This window comes from Bos grunniens, chromosome 16, assembly GCF_055505025.1.
Source record: "Bos grunniens cultivar Pamir isolate PY7600 chromosome 16, Bosgru_T2T1.0, whole genome shotgun sequence".
Taxonomy (NCBI): Eukaryota; Metazoa; Chordata; class Mammalia; order Artiodactyla; family Bovidae; genus Bos; species Bos grunniens.
Genome location: NC_141180.1, coordinates 12588286 through 12608741, shown reverse-complemented (window position 1 = coordinate 12608741; position 20456 = coordinate 12588286). Strand labels below are relative to the sequence as shown.

The 20456-nt window shown below is 38.2% G+C and overlaps 1 protein-coding gene and 1 non-coding gene across 8 annotated transcripts in view; one reads left to right on the top strand and one right to left on the bottom strand.

The window, feature by feature from the left end:
- Positions 1-20456, bottom strand: part of KCNK2 (potassium two pore domain channel subfamily K member 2) — a 221164-nt gene that overhangs the window by 62851 nt on the left and 137857 nt on the right. For all 7 annotated transcript variants that reach the window (XM_086342392.1, XM_086342393.1, XM_086342394.1 and 4 more), the window contains one exon: positions 1014-1174. In XM_086342392.1, the coding sequence (XP_086198518.1) occupies positions 1014-1174 (161 nt within the window). The remainder of the gene's footprint in view (positions 1-1013; positions 1175-20456) is intronic.
- Positions 11803-11875, top strand: TRNAV-CAC (transfer RNA valine (anticodon CAC)). The gene has a single exon. It is a non-coding gene; the product is annotated as a tRNA-Val (tRNA).

The following is a 20456-nucleotide window of genomic DNA, read 5'->3' as shown; positions in this document are numbered from 1 at the left end:
TCTGTCCCTGGCATTCTCCAGGCAAGAATACTGGAGTGGGCTGCATGCCCTCCTCTAGGGGATCTTCCCAAACCAGGGATCAAACCCACATCCCCTGTGGCTCCTACATTGCAGGCATGTTTTTTATACCGCTGAGCCACGAGGAAAGCCCCAATATGAAATATATCTAATGTTAAAACTGGAATTATAATTTCAATTGAAAACCAAACACTCAGTGATTTATTTCATCAATAGTTAAATACTCGAACTTTTTATGAAAAGATGAAACATTATTGAATAATAAATAAAACGTAAAGTAGTGACAGAAGTAACAAATCATCTATAATCTGATTCTCTAACACAATTATTTTCTTCGTTCATAATTTTCAAGAATAAAAGCTTGTCATCATGGTATTATTACTATTTTTCACTTAAAATTCTAAGAGCATTTTCATTTTATTTATTTTTTCTACTGAATATCATACGCCCATGAACATCTTCATATTTTTGGTCCTACTAAATTGTATACCTTAGTTCAATTTCTATCAGCAACATTATTAAAATAAGTTATAAGATCCCCTTTATCATGTTTGCTATGTATTATTCAATCCTTCAGCAAAGGGCTAAGGTTTACTAGCTGTGTTAAGCTTTCACTTAGAATATCTCTAAATCTCAGAGTAATGCCTCATCATCAGTACTATCATTCATATAAATGGCAAAATGGAGATTTAAGGGTAAAATAACTAGCTTAAGTGAATATAGCTAGGATACAGTCCATTTGGAATTTGAGCCCAGGACTGTCAGATTTCTACTTTTCTTCTGTATATTTCGCTTTTTCTCATTCATTAACGTATTCGTTCAGAGAAGTATAAAAACAACTATACAGCGAGTTATTTGCAAAAAGCGGCTCATGTAAATTGTTATACAAAGCCCAATAACTTACATCTCACTATATCTGAGGTAAACAGAAAAGTTATAATATTTTTGAAAAATGAGACAATTAACATATGCAGTTAAATGGCTATCATACTCACAATAAATGTATCTTCCACTTTTGCAATTCCTTTTCCAAATATGGTCCCTAGTTGATCTCCAACTCCAGCCAACAGAAAGCCAAAGAGGGGAATTCCCAGTAAGGCATAGATGATACAGAATATTTTCCCCCCTTCTGTGCGTGGTGAGATGTTTCCAAATCCTAAAAATACAAAGAAGAAGAAGAATTCAGTTGTTTAGAAATGAGTAATAGTTTAAAACATATGACCTCAAACTTGATTCAAAAATTTCCAAATATTATAAAATATCAGTCCTAGATTTCAACTAATTAAGAATCCCTTTATACCACATAAGCTTTTAATGTAAAATCTTCTGATAAACAAGCACTCTAACAATCTCCAAAGTATAGCTAATGTTCCAATCAAGCTAGATGATGAAAACTGAGGGAGTAACACGCACAATAAAGTCAATGTTTTCATTCAATTTACTTCTACCCCCCTGTGCTGCCAATGCTGTGACTACAAAGCTTTTGTTGCCATTTATTAAGTGTGTATTGCCTTAAGAGTATTCAAATATGCTTAAATTATTAAACGTCTAATAACAACTTAAAAAATTTTTTTTGATTCAAGCATCTACCAAAAAGCAATAAATGAAAACTTAAAATTATCAAGCCCGTGAATTACAAATTGGCACTTGCCATCTACATTTACAAGGATTAAATCATGTGCAGCTGTTACTGATGATTTTCAAAATCCCCTGCTAGGAGTTCAGAGTAGAGAACAGAAATGAGGTGCTCTGTGCTCTGGGGAAATCTGGCAGAACAGGTCTGTATATAGTTAGACATTTCCAGGAGCCAATTTTATGAGCCAAATTTTTGTATCTTTTCATGTCTAGAAAAGCACTAAAATCCTTAAATCTTTCATGGTGATGACTACTCCTTGTGACTAGCAGACACCTTCTGCAAAGAAATAAATAATGTGCTTAACTGCATATACTCCCCCTTCACCAAAATCACATATATACTGACCTTCCCCCCTACCTCTTTGGAGCAGCTTCTGAGAGCTATCTGAAAGGCTGTCTCTCAGGCTATCATCTCATTTTGCCCCCAAATAAAAACTTGCAACTCTTATGTTGTGCATTTTTTTTAGTCGACAAATCTTTTTTTTTTTTAAACCTCCAGTTCAAAAGCTGCCTTACTACTTCTAAGACCCTCTTACTGCTTGGAGAATATGATGCAAGCTGTCTACGCATTTAACTCATTTACCTTCCCACGCATTTACCTTGCATCTGCTCTTGTCTACTAATGCTTTGGAATGCTGAGCATCAGGGCAATATATACAAAGATCCATCCAGGGCATGTGTGAAAAAGTCCCAGAAGTCTTGTATCAAGGTAATTTGAAGAAGGAAAGGCCATCACAAAAGTTAGGTAGAATGTTTAACCTGGACTGTTTGGAAGAGTAGCATCTTTTAACACCGTCCAAGATGGAACTCAACCATCTCAACCCTGTCTTCTATTCTAGCATCAATAAGCAGAATACCAATAATAAGAGACTGTTTCGACCTGGATTCTCTGATTATTCCAGAGAGTCCTGCTAAGATTCAACACTTTTTTTATTGTCTCTCCAGATGAACAGAGGAGCCTGGGGGACTACAGTCCATGGGGCGGCAAAGAGTCGGACACGACCGAGCCACTGAACCACCACCACCACCAGATGAACAACCGTGTGACCTGAAGTGGGCCAAGCTTCTGAGTTATCCCGTATCATCCCATTTTCTCTTTCTGCTGCTGCTGCTAAGTCGCTTCAGTCCTGTCCGACTCTGTGTGACCCCACAGACGGCAGCCCACCAGGCTCCCCAGTCCCTGGGATTCTCCAGGCAAGAACACTGGAGTGGGTTGCCATTTCCTTCTCCAATGCATGCAAGTGAAAAGTGAAAGTGAAGTCGCTCAGTCGTGTCCAACTCTTAGCAACCCCATGGACTGCATGCAGCCTATCAGACTCCTCCATCCATGGGATTTTCTAGGCAAGAGTACTGGAGTGGGGTGCCATTGCCTTCTCCGATTCTCCGATTCTCTTTCTGCAGAAAAGGATAAATATCTTCAGAGTTACAACCATGAGAAGTAACCTACCACCAGAAAGGATCAAGGGTCAAAAAGAAAAGATACAATTAAAACAAATACTGACTGGGGCATCACTAAAAATAGACTCTACCACTTAAAAAATAAAAAGCCTAAGTGTCAGAGGGCTCAATTTGATCTGCCCCACGCGAGTTAAAAGGACATAAGAAACAAGACTCCAACTTTTCATCCATCACTGACAGATTCAGCCAGAAGAAACCAGAACATCTTCAGAAAAGGGGACAAAGGATTTCCTCAGAAATCCTGTGTAGGTCACCGCATGAGATGGCCCCCAATCCAAAGAATTCTAGATGTAAAGAAAGCCGATCTACCTTTCACTGATCAAAAGACAGAGACCAGTTCCGTGTGGCATCTCTGTACTTCATCTTTATTATCTCCAAAATTAGCAGACGGGAGAATGAAAGGAGTAGGGTTGAGGGAGCCTGATGTGACTCTTCTGGGAGTCTGTTCCTGCTTCATCTTCCAAACATGAACCTTCTCCTGATAACATTACGCTGATCTCTCCTGCTCAACCCGTGCCTCGGAGGTGGAAGCCCTCATACGGGCACCCAGCACACACACACACACAAAGCCACCGAGCAGTTTTCTGACATTAAGGACATGCCAACAACGCCCCAGACATTTGCCCGAGTGAGAGGATCACATGGATGTTCAGGGAATGTTCCTCGTGTTTTCTTCCCTGTCTTCCATAAAAGAAGAGCAGTCTTCACTCCACTCATTTACCACATTTTAAGCAGTGAGTAGACCCTGGTTAAATGACTTGAAACTATTAATGGACTTAGGAAAAGTATCTATTGACTCTAAGCAACACAGCCTGCCAAGCTTGTAAAAGATTAATTTTAGTGATTGTCTGGACTTCCTGACTCTTTCCCTTGGTTAGTCAGCAGCATCTTCCTTGCCTCAGGGTGAAACAGACTGTTTTGGCAAGAAGAAAATGGAAAAGAAACAATATTAAGTTTTGTTGTAACTCCTAAATTAAGGTGTTCGCACTCAAAATGCTTCGCCTGAGGAGAGCAGCTGTCAGTTTATAGCATCACATATGCTTGGCAATAAAGTTAAAGGACTGGCAGTTGATCCAGCTTCCAAAGAGCTTAAGGGAACTCTTAAGATTAGACTGAAGATTGAAGGGGCCTGACTGTGGAAGAGGTTGGGTGGGGCAGAAACCAGAGGACAGGATCTGGGAGGAGGAGAGGGTTCCATGGTATCTTAATCCTATCTTGAGAGATCAGTGGTTAAATTCTCAGGAATTCTATAAGTCAGTTGACTTCACATTGATAAACTGAAATCAACTACAATAGACATATTTACACCTCAGAAATTGCCAAGCACTACAATTTAGGACTTCTCCCTTTTCAGCTACTTAATATTTACCAATATACTACAGAATAAGAGCCAAATTTAGGAGACTGTACATAGTCTGTGCTAGAGATCTGAATGGAAGCCAAACCAATGCCTCTAGGCCAACCGCTGACATTTACAGGACTATATCATCAGAACAGCTATCATCTTGCCTTCACATCACTTTCAGGGAAGGGCCTTCTGCAGAAAGCTGCTGTAGGTCCATTGTTAGTGGAATACCTACAGGAGGCCCAAATATGCCACCCCCATCTAAATCGCTCCAGGGGGACATGTCACTGTTATGACAGAATTTATTAATACTACATATAAAGAAGACCCTTTTCAAACACTTTGCACACTTGCAATTATATAAATATTTGTAACAATTGATTTAATATCTAGTATATATATTTATTCCTCACTTGACTGTGAGTTCCATGAGTGTAGAGATTGATTTATTATAGATATATATTTATTATTCCATGAGTTTATCATTTATGAGTTTCATGAGTACAGAGATTGATTTATTATTTATATATGTTAATAATAAATAATCATGCAAAATGCCGGACTGCACGAAGCACAAGCTGGAATCAAGATTGCAAGGTGAAATATCAATAACCTCAGATATGCAGATGACACCACCCCTATGGGAGAAAGCAAAGAGGAACTAAACAGTCTCTTGATGAAAGGGAAAGAGGAGAGTGAAAAAGCTGGCTTAAAATTCAACATTCAAAGAACGAAGATCATGGCATCCAGTCCCATCACTTCATGGCAAATAGATGGAGAAACAATGGAAACCATGACATTTTATTTTGGGGGGCTCCAAAATCATGCAGATGGTGACTGCAGCCTTGAAATTAAAAGATGCTTGCTCCTTGGAAGAAAAGCTATGACCAACCTAGACAGCACATTAAAGAGCAGAGACATTACTTTACCGACACAGGTCCGTCTAGTCAAAGCTATGGTTTTTCCAGTAGTGATGTATGGATGTGAGAGTTGGATTATAAAGAAAGCTGAGCACCAAAGAATCGATGCTTTTGAACTGTGGTGCTGGAGAAGACTCTTGAGAGTCCCTTGGACGGCAAGGAGATCCAACCAGTCCATCCTAAAGGATATCAGTCCTGAATATTCATTGGAAGGACTGATGCTGAAGCTGAAGCTCCAATACTTTGGCCATCCAATGGGAAGAACTGGTTCAGTGGACAAGACCCTGATGCAATAAATATTTTGCAAGTTTTCAGTACAAATTGATGGAATTTTATAAAAGTAATAAAAGAAAGTAAAGAACCAATAATAGCTAAGAATATTTGGGGGAAAATGAGGTAGGAAGATTTGCTCTACATGATGTACATGCTATGCTGTGCTTATTCGCTCAGTCATGTCTAATTCTTTGCAGTCCCATGGACTATATAGCCCGCCAGCCTTCTCTATCCATGGGGATTCTCCAGGCAAGAATACTGCAGTGGAGCATCAAGAGGAGCCATCCCCTCCTCCAGGGGATCTTCACAACCCAGGCATGCAACCCAGGGCTCCTGCATTGTAGGCAGATTCTTTACCATCTGAGCCACCAGGGAAGCCCCTACATGATATCTACTGTACAGCTATTTAAAAAGCAATCTGATTAACAATCTGTATAATTTCTTATAATTCTTTAAAAGTGATAAACAGAAAAGAATTTTTATCGTGACAATGGGTGACTATCTCCAAACACTCAATATCATACTTAATATTAAAGAACAATAAGAGGAATCCCCTTACAGTCAGAGGGAAAAATGCGCATTTCACAATTTACTTTTTTTTATTATTCTGAAAGTTCTAGCAGGCATAACGGCAGTAAACATATAAAAGGAATGATTATTATAAAGAAGACAAATATATTAGTTGCAGGTGGAATTAAATATCTAGTAAATACAGGAGAATATTAAAAATTATCAAATAGGTAAAAAGTTCAGTAAAATAGCTGAATACATGATAAATATGCAGAAACCAACAGCATTATACTACTTTAGCAAAATCTCAGATTTGCTAATTGAAATGGAAAAATACCTTACTTTTAATATAAGGGAATTATGAAATACCTAAAAGTAATCTTATCAAGACCTATGGAAGAGCTTTAGAGACAGTTTGGGGTAGTATAGAGTGAAATGCAACAAAACAGAAAAGAACAGAAAAGACTAAAGTAAGGTTAGACATAGCACATTTTAAAAGCATCATAAATTCAAAGTTGAATAATTATACAATTAATAAGGCTGAGAAAATTGATTACTATTTTGAAGAAAAATTCACCTAATATAAAAATAAGTACCATGCAGATGAAAGATACAAATAACTTAACCAAACTAAACTACCTCCTTATTGATCCTCTCTGATTATGTTTCTTCCTTTGCCTCAAATGCATACCTTCCCCCTCCCTCAACTCTTCACCTGGTTGATCCTTAAGATTCCATCATTACTTAGGTTAGAAATTAATTTCTCCAAGAAGACTTTCTTGAGCCCTCACTATACAGCCCCAAGGTTGGCTTGGTCCCCCTCCTGTATACACATTCCCTTTATCCTAAGAATCATCTCACTAGATTGCAACCATCAGTTCCATAAGTAGGAGTTCTGTGAGGGACCATACCTTGGTCCTCATTGTAGCCCTAGTGCCCTTCCTTTGGCCATCTAAAGTAAATATATTCTGGGATTCCCTGGTGGTCCAGTTGGTTAAGACTCCATACTGCCACTGAAGGGAGCATGGGTTTGATCCCTAGCTGGGGGACTAAGATCCTGCATGCTGAACTCACAGTATGACCAGATAATAAATAAGATAAAATTTAAATAACAACAACAACAAAAACAAAGTTCAATTCTAAAAAATAAAATTTTTTAAATATATAATAAAGTAAAATAAAATTCTCTCTAAAAAAAAATATATATATATATATATTCTTCCTGAAACTCCCTTTCTACTCTCTGCCCCTCACTGCAAGCCCTCTCTTCTTTCTATTCAGGCAGTTTCCATTTTTCAAATGTTGGCAATTTCAAGAGTACTTGATTCACTTTCAGAGCTTAGACCTAAAATGCCTTCAAACAGCTGGTTTGTTGTGGCTCTCATGAAATGGTGGGGTTATGGAAAGATGTTCACAAAGGAATCCTTCTCTTGATTCTCGTTATTCCTTCAAAATCTCCTCTCTGCCTAAGTTGTTAGTTGAGGTTTTTCTTTATTGTGTTGACTTCTGAATGGTACATTTCCTTTAAAAATAATCAGATTAGCATGTTTAACTTCCCTCCCTCTGGTAATTCAGGATTTTGTTCTTAGTGGATGAGTAGCAGATAACTATCATTTTCACTCACTTTCTCGTGCCATATTTTAAAAAGATTTTTAATCAGAGGATAATTGCTTGACAATGCTATGCTGGTTTCTGCCATACAACATGAATCAGCCATATATGTGTGTAACCAAAAGAGCCATACATGTATGCGCATGGCTGGGTTGGGCTCTCTGTGTTATACAGTAGCTTCCCACTAGCTAGCTATTTCACACATGGTAGTGTAAATCCCGTAAGATCCCAAAGCCATATAGCTCTGCAGGCAACGAAGCAGATCCCCAGTCCACGACAGTCTTCCATTCTCCTCCTCTGCTTCTCGATGGTTCTTCTGCCACTACTTCAGGCCATCCAAACAGCCTGACCATGGTCTTTTCTCCACCAAACCCATCTCATCACAGTTCATTCTCCCTAAAGCACAGTTAGGTGTTTATACTCCGTAATCTGTAAAACCCTTAGCTGTTTCAAGGCCTTTATTTAAAAATCACCATTTCTATTTCCCCAAACTCCCTGTTATGCAATTGTACTCCCTCCAGTAACACCAGAGTCATCATTACTCACTGAGAAAACTTAGCTTGCCTTTTTTGATTCCTTACATTTTTTATATTGTTTTCTCCTTCTAACTCATAAGAATGTGGCCCCTTCAATCGTGATTTGAAATCTTTTCTGTCCTTTCTGTCCCCCTCACACATCACTTCCAATATACGGTCATTCCTCTCCCTTTCAGCCAGCTGTGGTCTTGCTTCTTTGAACATCCATAACACTTGGTATTTCCTTTTCAGGGATTATGTATGACTTTTACATGAATTCCTGCCATTTGGTTACACGCTTTTGTCTTTCTTCTGGCTGACAAACTTCTTGGGAGCAGAGATATTTTTCTTTCCTTTACATACAAAAATGTGTAGTGCTCTGCTCAGAGTAGATGCCCAAGAAAATATATTGAATTAAGAAGAAACATCTATGGGTCTTATTAATATATTTTAATTAAATAGATATCCTCAGATCTAAATAGTTCTACTGTACTTTTTTACTCCTTTTAGTTTTATTTGGAGCTGACAAGTAAAAAGAGAGTTCTATATCTGTGCAAACTGTATTGTTTAAAAAGTAACCCCTAAAAGTAACAATTAAAATGATATTTTAATATAAAACAACTTACACTATTTTAGATGCAGAAAAATATCAATAGAGTAGGGTATAAGGATAAAATACTGGAGGTAGGATAAGAAGAACAGGGTAAATTCGGGGTGTCCTCTGTTAGCAAGCTAAGAAAAAAAGGAAACTATTCAGAAAACAAAGTGAAATGATAATCACACCTGGTCTTTTTTATTTATTTGTTTTTTAATGATTTTTTTTTCACATGGACCATTTTTGAACCTGTTACAATATTGCTTCTGTTTTATGTTTTGATTTTTTTGGCCTCAAGGCATGTGGGATCTTGACCAGGGATGGAACCCACACCCCCTGCAATGGAGGTGAAGTCTTAACCACGGGACCACCAGGAAAGCCCTACACCTGGTCATTTTTAAAAAGTGAGTCAAACCCACAGCACTGACAGACAAGCTAACCAAACACTAAATAAGAAACAGTAGTTCTAGAAAAAAATATGATTTTAATTAAGAGACAACTAAACAATGTTTTGATAAAAGAAGTATTCATTTCAGGACTTTCACAAAGCAGTACATTGTTCTTCTAGGTCATTGCTTTTAAACCAAGGGTGCAGATCAGAATCACAGAGGGAATTTTAAAAATCCACCCCAGAACACCTAAATTCTTATCTTCCACTGGGAGAGGAGGGGATTCTGTTCATGTATTTTTAAATATCTACAGATGTGATTCTGATTTACGTTCTGTGACATGGGCATGGTTTTGTGGGTCTAAAGCTATTCAATATGGGGGGTAGGGCTCTTCAGGAGAAAAGAAAGCAAAATTGGGAAGTGAATTGTATGTAGGATGACCATGATCAGAGTACCTCTTTTAGATGAGCTATGGCATTACTTTATTACTTTATTTTCATTACCAAAAATAAAATAATAAAATAAAAATAAAATAACTGTCATTATCAATGATAAAAATAATGGCCAACACTATTTATTCACACACACACACACACACATTCTTTTTCTGTCTCTCACTACATCACAGATACAATGCTACTCCCTTCATGAAACTGAAAGTGTTAGTCACTTAGCCATCTCTACTCTACAACCCCATGGACTGTAGCCTGCCAGGTTCCTCTGTCCATGGGATTCTCCAGTCAAGAATACTGGAGTGGGTAGCCATTCCCTTCTCCAGGGGATCTTCTCGATCCAGGGACTGAACTCAGGTCCCCTGCATTGTAGGCAGATTCTTTACCATCTGAACCTCCAAGGAACCGCAGGCACTTCACATGTGTGTACACTCCATTCAACTTTCACAACCCTATGAGAGAAGTACTGCTAATTATCTTCACTCAGAAACAAACAGGTTTATTGAAGTAATGTGTACAAGATTAAACACTGACTAGACTTTAAGGCTGAAATTTAAACTATTAATTCAATCGCTTACAGCAAGTATTTAGAATTAAGGATCAAGGCTACAAGTATCATCCCTAAAACTTAAGGGATTTCTCAGTTAAATAACCAGTGAATATGGACCATCCCTGGACATACTATTCCTCCAGTACTTGCTGATTTACACAGACTGGGGAAAAATGCATAGGAGCATCAGAACAATCGTGTCAGCTAAAGGAATTAAATTTTGACCTTTTGTTTCACCATTTCTATCTCCAGCTTTCCTCTTGGCCCAGAAGCCACCAGCCTGCAGTTCAAACAGTGCTTCACAAGATGGCTCCCTTGCTATCTTTAGTTGCAACTTACATCATAAAATCCTACATCACAGTTGAATAATGGCAAATCTACAGGAAGCTCCCTATTTCTTAAGTTGCTTTTTTATTTTTTGCTAACAAGATACAGTTATAAAAATCTACAACTGCAGGTAAAGGTTGAAGGGAAATTCTCTTGCAAAGTAATCTTGCCAAAGAGCAGCAATCATCTACCTGGACATTGTTTCTAGTTTTTCACTTAATACATTGGAACTGCATCCTTTCTCCTCTCACTGATTCAAATACGTAGGAGGAAAGAAAGAGATCCAGTGAGGGGAGTGGGAGCAAGAGGGCATATTTAAGCAGTGCTAGAGCTTCAGCCACTGGTGAGAACAGCCTAGACCACACGGGTCAAGGGAGAAGTAAAACATCTCACCTCAACGTTCTTCTCAGTCCCCAGATGCCTCTCCTAGTGAGAGCATCTCATTGTCCGGGATTAGATTCTCAGTGTTCAAAGATGTGCATTTTGATAAAACATGACCACTAAATGTTGGTCAACAATTTCATCTGAAGCTCAAGCCAATAAACAGAGATCTGTTCAAGGTGTAATGAAATGTTATTTCTATAAATGGCAGCAAATTCACGTGCTATTTAACTGCCTCTTATTATCTGGTTCTCCTCTTATCCCAAGAGGGGAGAAAAATGATCCAACAGCATCAAGGAAGTGGCAAACTATTTCTTAGCAAGCAATGTGAATAACTTACATTTTCCCACGCATGTAGAGACTGTAATCAAGAATCTGAACTATGATAAATGCATTTTCTGGAAATCATACTTTAAAGGTTATTGTTAAAAGAATTTTCTGATAAGAATTTTAGTACAATTTGATGTTATCTTCCTGGTCATACACAGCATCAAATGACAAACCATCAAAGCAATAAAGAAAACCATACTGTCTACTGGAAAACATTCTGTCTTGGACCAACCTCTGGAAAACATTCTGTCTTGGACCAAACTCTGGTCTGGCTCTTCTGAGTTCTCTTTTGACTAAGCCTTGGGCTCCCATGTCCTTGTTTATAAAGTTCAGTTCTAGTAAGAATCCTGTTGAAGTTCAGTTTATCCAGAACTGTGCTCCCCACCCCCATTCTCCGTATTTGACCATCTTTTTTTCCTTATCCTTCATCATTGCCCAGGTGATACCTGATCACCTCTGACAGGCCTTTAGCAAGAGTCTTGTTAGGGGGACTTCCCTGGTTGTCCGGTGGTTAAGACTCTGCACTCACAATGCAGGGGGCCCAAGTTCGATCCCTGGTCAGGGAACTAGATCCTGCATGTTGCAACTGAGAGCCCACGCTAAGACCTGATTCAGCCACATTAAAGAAGAAAAACAAAATTCCTGTTAGGGTGGCTTGGTGAAAATCAGCCCCTTGTGTTTCCTCATATCCCCTTTTAGTCACTTTCTATTTATGGATTCCCACCCTGTGCTCTTTGGCTATAAATCTATACTTTGCTTTGCTGTATTCAGAGTTGAGCCCAGTCTCTCTGCCTTACTACTAAACTACTGCAGTGGTTCCTACACCTATCATATGGCCCTGGATGAAGTCTGCCTTACCACTCTAATGAGTGTTACTGAATAATTTTTTTTAACATTATAAGCACTAAAATGATAAAACTATACAATACCTTTAAAAAGAATATATTAGACATAATAAGTGTAATTTTTTTCTCTTTTTCATTTTAGAGAGTTGGATCTTGGAGGCCATTGATAATCTGAACTGCCAAGAAAGCTACACAATCTTTGATATGCAATAATTTTCCTCAACTGCAAAGAGACTCACTCAAATCTCCCTTCAAGGATACGGAGGGCAATATAGCATAGTGATTAAAACTGCAGGCTCTGGAGCCCCAAAAACTGGGTTTGAATTCTAGCTTTGCCACCCTGTCACTGAGGAAGTTACTAAAAAAATTTTTGAAAAAACACTGTGCCTCTGTTTTCTCATCTGTGCAGAGTGATGAGGCTTGTGTGATATACTACACAGGAAGGACATGCTATGGTGCTTGGCACATGGCAAACAGTTGGTGAGTGTCAGCTGGCCAATGCCACCTTCCTGCCATAAAGCTGGCTCAGGTACCGCCACTGGTGCTCTGAATAAATGTCCATCTCACACACACCTCGGGTGCTCAATCGTATCTGACTCTTTGCGACCCCATGGACTGTAGCCCACCAGGCTCCTCAGTCCATGGGATTTTCCAGGCAAGAATACTGGACTGGGTTGCCATTTCCTTCTTCAGGGGAATAAATGTCCACTGTTGATGAAAACAACGGTGATAAAGATAGTGGTGCTCATGCTGACGCTACTTTTCCCACTGAAATGTGTTTAGAGTAAGGAGGAGTTAAGCCATTATTTTTCTTCCTTAAAAAAAATTTATTGAAGTATAGTTGGTCTCAGTGAACTCCGGGAGTTGGTGATGGACAGGGAGGCCTGGCGTGCTGCGATTCATGGGGTCGCAAAGAGTCGGACATGACCGAGCGACTGATCTGATCTGATCTGATAGTTGGTTTACAATATGGTGTTAGTTACAGGTGTGCAGCAAAGTGAATCAGTTATACAGATACATATATCCACTCCATTTTAGATTTTTTTTCTCATATAGGTCATTACAGAGTATTGAGTAGAGTTCGCTGTGCTGCACAGTAGGTCCTTATTGGTTATTCATTTTATATAGAGTAGTGTGTATATGTCAGTCCCAACCTCCCAATTTTTCCCTCCTCTCCTTCCCCCCTTCCAGTAACCATAAGTTTATTTTCTACATCTGTAACCCTATTTCTGTTTTATAGATAAGTTCTTGTAACCATTTTCTTAGATTATAAATATAAGTAATATTATATCACTTATATATTATATGGAGAAGGAATGGCAACCCACTCCAGTGTTCTTGCCTAGAGAATCCCATGGACGGAGGAGCCTGGTGGGCTACAGTCCACGGGTCGCAAAGAGTCGGACACAACTAAGCGACTTCACTATATATTATATGTTCACTTATAATATATAAGTGATATTATATGTTATTTGTTTTTTTCTGTCTGGTCAATTCCACTCAATATAACAATCTCTAGGCCCATCCATGTGCTGCAAATGGCATTATTTTGTTCCTTTTTGTGGCTAAATAACATACCACGCTCTTTTTTCATGCTCTTCACTGGGCAGATTACACCATGGAACAAAAACAGTTATATGATACCAAGGAAATAATGAACAAAGCACTCTGTGTTACTGCAATTCACTGGTTATTGTCACAGCCAACCAGGCATTGGCAGCTATTAGATATTTCATCCGTCATTAGCAAGCAGCAAACGTAATAACTATATCACAGCAAAACCTATTGTTTTGGAGGAACTACTTTAACATCTCTGTCCACAGGATCTCTGGACAGAATCTTTTCTGAAATGGTCTATTACTTTTCTGTTTTCACACTATAAAGTACCACAAATAAAGAGGGAAAAGTCACCTTAAGTTAGTGAACAAAATTATAAGATGTAAGAATTGAAATGGCAAATAGAACTCTAACCCCATCATTACACAAATACGAAAAGCTGAGGCCAAGAAAATTGAAGGACTGGTGGTAATTAGGCAGCAGACGCTGAAGAGACGGAATGCAAAGTTTTTAAGTGCTGAGTGTCCATATTTAATACAGTTTAAGTTAAAATTGAATTATGGTATAAGGATTTTTCTATGCTTGTCTTGGCTATTACCCTGGGGCAGTAATTCAAACCTCATCAACTACTGCCAGGGTCAAAAAGGGAAAGAAAGAGAATGTGACAGCCAGCCTGCCTGAAAGATGTACAATTATCCAGATACTGAACCTGAGTGATGACAGCTGAAGTTGGGTCATTGAGATGAAAGAATATATCACCCAGACCATTAAGAGACATGGGTAAATTCAATTTAAATTTAATATCCAACATTTTTTAAGATGCGCCTCAGATATGAGATTAGATTTCCATGCATTCTTTGATTTTGACAAATTAAATATCTTCAAACTAATTTATTTGTGTATCTTATTTTTAAAAAAATACACTAAAAAATGAAAATTAAGGATGCTTATTTCCGTGTCTAAAAATTTATATCCTCAACATTAAGAGAGTAAGGCCATTTATATAAAAGGTTTTCCACACATGGTAATGGCAGATATGCTTTACTTAATCCAATATTCACAAGTAACAAGTGTTGGAGGATCCATCAGAGCCCTGCACTTTTCAAGTTGATTTTATCCAAATTACTTATACATTTTTCCAAAGGTAACAATGGCATCATTCATTCACCTAGAAAAGTAGAGTCCTGAAACACTCCCTAACCATTAGGAGAGACAGGTGGACAGATACGATCAGTTCACAAGGAATTTATGGTAAATCATATATACCCTGGTAATAATATATATATATATATATATATATATACACACACACACACACACCCTGGTAATAATATATATATATATTTATATATATATATATATATACACACACCCTGGTAATAATATATATATATATATATTTATATATATTATATATATATAAATATATATAAAATATATATATATATACATATATACCCTGGTAAAAATATGGTAAATCATATTTTCTCAACGTATAATGCAATAGAGGTCAGAGATTATGAATGTGGACCCTGCAGCCAAACCAGGTGGATTTAAAACCCCACTAAATGCCATCTACTCGCTGCATGACTCAGGCACGTTCTCTAAACTCTCAGTGCCTCCCTTTGCTTATCCTAAAATGGGAATAATGACAGCAATACCTTATAGGTTGTTGTAGGGATGAAAATGTTTGAATATATACATAAAGTACTTAAAACAGTACCTAGCACATACTGAATGTTATGAAAGTGTTAGTCACTCGATTGTGACCGATTCTTTGCAATCCCAAGGACTACAGCCCACCAGGCTCCTCTGTCCACGGAATTCTCCAGGGAAGAACAACTGGCGTGAGTTGCCATACCCTTCTCCAGGAGATCTTCCCGACCCAGGGATTGAACCTGGGTCTCCCACATTGCAGGCAGATTCTTTACCATCTGGGCCACCAGGGAAGCCCTACTGAATGTTACACTTCTTTGCTATTACTATGTTATTACATAAGGGACCATATAAAAGACAAATATTTCAGTCTGATGCCACAGTTTTGCTGATTTCTCAATGTCTTTTGGGTTTTATGTATATGTGCTAAGTCACTTCAGTTGTGTCTGACTCTTTGCAACCCTGTGGACTGTAGTCCGCCAGGCTCCTCTGTCCATGGGATTCTCCAGGCAAAAATGGGAGTGGGTTACCACGCCCTCCTCCAAGGGATCTTCTTGACCAGGGATGGAACCTGTGTCTTATGTCTCATGCACTGGCTTTATAGGTCTTACCAGTCTACACCTATCAGTGTCTCAGTGGTAAAGAATCTACCTGTCAATGCAGGAGACCTGGGTATGATTCCTGGGTTGGGAAGATCCCCTGCAGAAGGAAATGGCAACCCACTCAAGTATTCTTGCCTAGGAAATCCCATGGACAGAGGAGCCTGGCCGGCTACAGTCCATGGGGTCACAAAGAGTCAGACATAACTTAGCGACCAAACAACAACAACTAATCTACGTCTATTACATAGTTCTGTCAAGCAACTATCAAAAGCTCAAATAATCCACCCAACAACTGTTGGTGATTCATCACTCATAGGCTATTAATTTTCACTGGTTCTGTCCTATCTAATGCTCTGCTTTATGTGGGTCATTTCCTTTGGTGTCTAGAATTTATTTCCCACAGATAGTAGAAAATGTGCTCTTCTCAGCCTTGGGACTAGGAGAAGAGGGTGGGGAAAGGCCCATCCCCCAAACTCTGACCGGGAACATTTGAACTGGAAAGATGTATAAAAGGAACTTAACACAGAATCTACTATGAGGGAGAGACTGTGGTATCCTAGGCACTTTGGGCATGTTTTCCTCAATTAATTCCCAAAGTAACATTCTGGAAAACATGTCTTAAAACTTAGGGCTCAGAAATGTTAAGTAAAACAGACCTGAGCAATCGAAAGTGACACAACCAGCATTTAAATGCACTCTATGTGACCTGGAAGCCTTGCCCCACTATGGAAACAGGCTGCCTGCTCTCGGATATGATCCACTCTCCCTCCCCTGCCACAGACAGACACGCACACACACAAATGATTCCATTTACCTGTTTTAGATATATTTGACATTCATAGGGTTTAATTCAAAGGAAGGATTCAAGAGGTGGTAGACTGGGAAGGAGTATGACCATCGCTGTTTCTCACCACCTGCATCCTTACTTCTTAATTTCTTATACAGTCTCATTTGAACTTGAATTGAAGCATGAACACACATACATACACAATTACAAGAAGGCCTCATTGTGCCCGAAATGTGAATTCTTGAGTATATTTTTCTCTTTTCTATAATCCCTTTACAGCTATGAAGACTATCTCAGATTAAGTCCTATACCTTGAATTCAGTCTATTAGAAAACCTAATCCTGAAATGCAAGATTTTTTTAAATTTATTTATTTTAATTGGAGGCTAATTACTTTACAGTATTGTATTGGTTTTGCCATATATTTTAGTAAGAAATCGACAAGACACTCTTAAAGATAGCTCAGGAAAATGGCTATAAAACATGATTTCCTTGTTTCCACAACAATTCAGAGCCTCTAGAGAGAGAATATGGGAGGCTTTTCCACTTGGTAGAAGGCAGTGCACTGAAATTACTAATTGGTAGCTAACTCTAGTTATGTTATCCTGCTACTAAGCCTGCCCACATTGAATTAAGTGGGAAGAACTTTTGAGGCCCCCATTCACACTCTATGTTCACAGTTTAGAAACATAAATCCAAAGCAAGAACAAATAATATAAAAACTGGAAAAGAAATATCATCTTTTAAACTCCTTTAAAATTGTGCCTCCCATTCCCAGCCTATTTTCCTGGTCTAGTCTTTTTTTCCTGGTCTAGTCTTTATTTTCCTTTATCCAGTAACTTTTTTAATTGTTATATTTGCATGCTTCCCTTTTCTTGTTTTTGTTTTAATTTTTATGAAATATAGTTGATTCGGGGGCGGGGTGCTCCCCAGGTGGCGCTAGTGGTAAGGAACCTGCCTACCAATGCAAGAGACACAAGAGATACTGGTTCAATCCCTGGGTTGGGAAGATCCCATGGAGGAGGAAACGGCAACCCACTCCAGTACTCTTGCCTGGAGAATCTCATTGACAGAGAAGCCTGACGAGCTACAGTCCATAGGGTCACAAAGAGTTGCATATGATTGAAGCAACTTATGACGCATACATACTTGATTTATAATGCTGTGTCAGTTTTGGTGTTCAGCAAAGTGATTCAGTCATACATGTGTGTGTGTGTTCTTTTCAAGATTCTGGCTTTACAGGCCAAATAGCCTCTGTTGTACTATTCAACTCTGCCATCACAGTGTGTAGATAGTCAAGACAATACTAAAATAAATTGATGTAGCTGTGTTCTAATAATTATAGAACAGGAGGAAGGCTGAATTCTTAAAATCCAGAATGTCATGGATGGGGATTGTAATACCCTAGTTTTCTAAAGCATTTTTTATCATGTTTACAGAAAACAATTCAGAATCTGCAGGATTTGGGAAGAACTGAAAATATTTGACACTATAATATCACTCAGAGCTCAGCAGTAACATAAGATTTTCTTATTTTTAGCAATGTGCTTTTACATGGCTTCTTTCTGACCACTGTACTCAGTTCTCTAAGCAGTTATTTTGTCCGCCAGCTTCTACACCAGCATTTTACTACAATGTTTCTGACACAGTACTTTTTTTCTCAATTTTTGAAGTGCTACAAAATGTTACTTTCTATCAGCCTAAAATTTAAAATAGAAATTATTCAAGCCAATGGTTTTAAACCCTTCTAACAACTATGGGACACTTTGAGAATCTAATGTACATTATGGGTCATCTCTCCAGAAAATAAGATTATAAACTCCTGAGGCTTAACGTACCAGAGGTTCACAGAATTTGAGTCACAGAGCTCATTTCAACCTTTATTGGACAATGAGGAAAAATGGAGGAAAAAAGCATCTTCTTTTAAAATGATGAATTTTAATTGCATAGTAGTTAAGCATTATTAAATATCCTTTGAATTTTCATAAAATCCTGGGGGACAGGAAGCACAACTATTCACTTATTAGGAAATCATATGGACTATTCACATGAGAAAATAATTCAGAGATGTTCAGTGATCTGGTCAAAAGTACACAGTGAATAATGTTAGAATCAGGACAAACCCAGGTCTTCTAGTTACAAATTGTATTTTTTTTTTTCTTTGCTTTATGTTTTTTAGTCCAGTGCTTGGCAAATGTTTTCTCTAAAGGGCCAGATAGTAAAATTTTCAGCTTTGCAGCCATACAACCTATGATGTACTGTTCAACTCTGCCATTATAGCATGAAGGTAGCCAAAGACAGTACTAAAATAAGTGGACACAGCTGTGTTCTAATTACATAACAGAAGCAAGGTTGGATTTTGCCCACAGGGTCATAGTTTGCTGAGCCCTGCATTATTTCACTTCTACATCAAAGGTAAACTTAGTTGTTTAATTTATTTTCCTAAATGGTTTTACTGTTTTTGTATCATCATAATTCTGACCTTGATAAGTGATCATTAATAAAATGCAGTTGGCCCTCCATATCTTTGGTTTCTGTATCTGAAGATTTAATGAACCATGGATCAAAAATATTTGAAAAAAAATTTCCAGAAAGTTCAAAAAAGCAAAACTTGAATTTGGCAAATGCTGGCAACTATTTCCATAGCATTCATATTGTATTTACAACTACTTACATGGCATTTACATTAGGTATTAAAATTAATCAAGAAGTGAGTTTAAAGTATATGGGTTAAAGTATAATCTATAGGTTATATACAAACACTGTACTATTTTATATAAGAGAATTGAGTGTCTATGGATTTGGGTACCTCTGGGGGTTCTGGAGTCCCTTCTTCCACGTATATCAAAAGGTGACTGTGCTCTAAATGCTAATGGAACCCCATGCAATGTCACTAATGAGTGGCAGCAAAATCTCTGCCAAGAAACTAAAACTAGAATTTTATATATTGATTCTTATTTTCATTTTGAGATGGTGACGCTGATGAAACTCTGTAGAGGGAGGTAAATTTGGAACACAATCTCCTTCAGTAGCACAATATTAGATGTGAAAAATGAAAATCCTATTGCAGTGATGGAGTTAAGGAGACACAATTTGAAAAAGCAAATTAAAATACAAACTATATTTTGTTATCATGTTTAATTACTTGGACTATCAAATAACATTCAAGGAAGTATCTAATTAGTATATTTGCTTGTGGAAGTTATTAGGGCTGTCACAAAATACCCTGGTTCTTCTGATCTCAGGGCAGGAGAGCACTTCCCCACCTATACTCTTGAAGGTAGTCTGGCTAATGTCATGTTGGTAAAAACAGTGTGTTCACACACACAAAGCATGATCAGCCAGAGGTCAGTTTTCCACACTCTCCTTCTTACAAGGGCAGGGCCCTCCCATTGATCCACACTGGACATACAATGTGATCAGGAAATAAACTTTTAATTCTGTAAAGCCAACAAAATGTGAGGGTTGTTTACTACAGAAAATAACTTGGCAGATACAGAGGCACAGATTTTTTAAAATGATATAGAAAAACATTTATACAAATAGTAGTTCATTTGGTAAAGAATCGGCCTGCAATGTGGGAGACCCGGGTTTGATCCCTGGGTCGGGAAGATTCCCTGGAGAAGGGAATGGCTACCCACTCCACTATTCTGGCCTGGAGAATTCCATGGACAAAGGAGCCTGGTGGGCTACAGTCCATG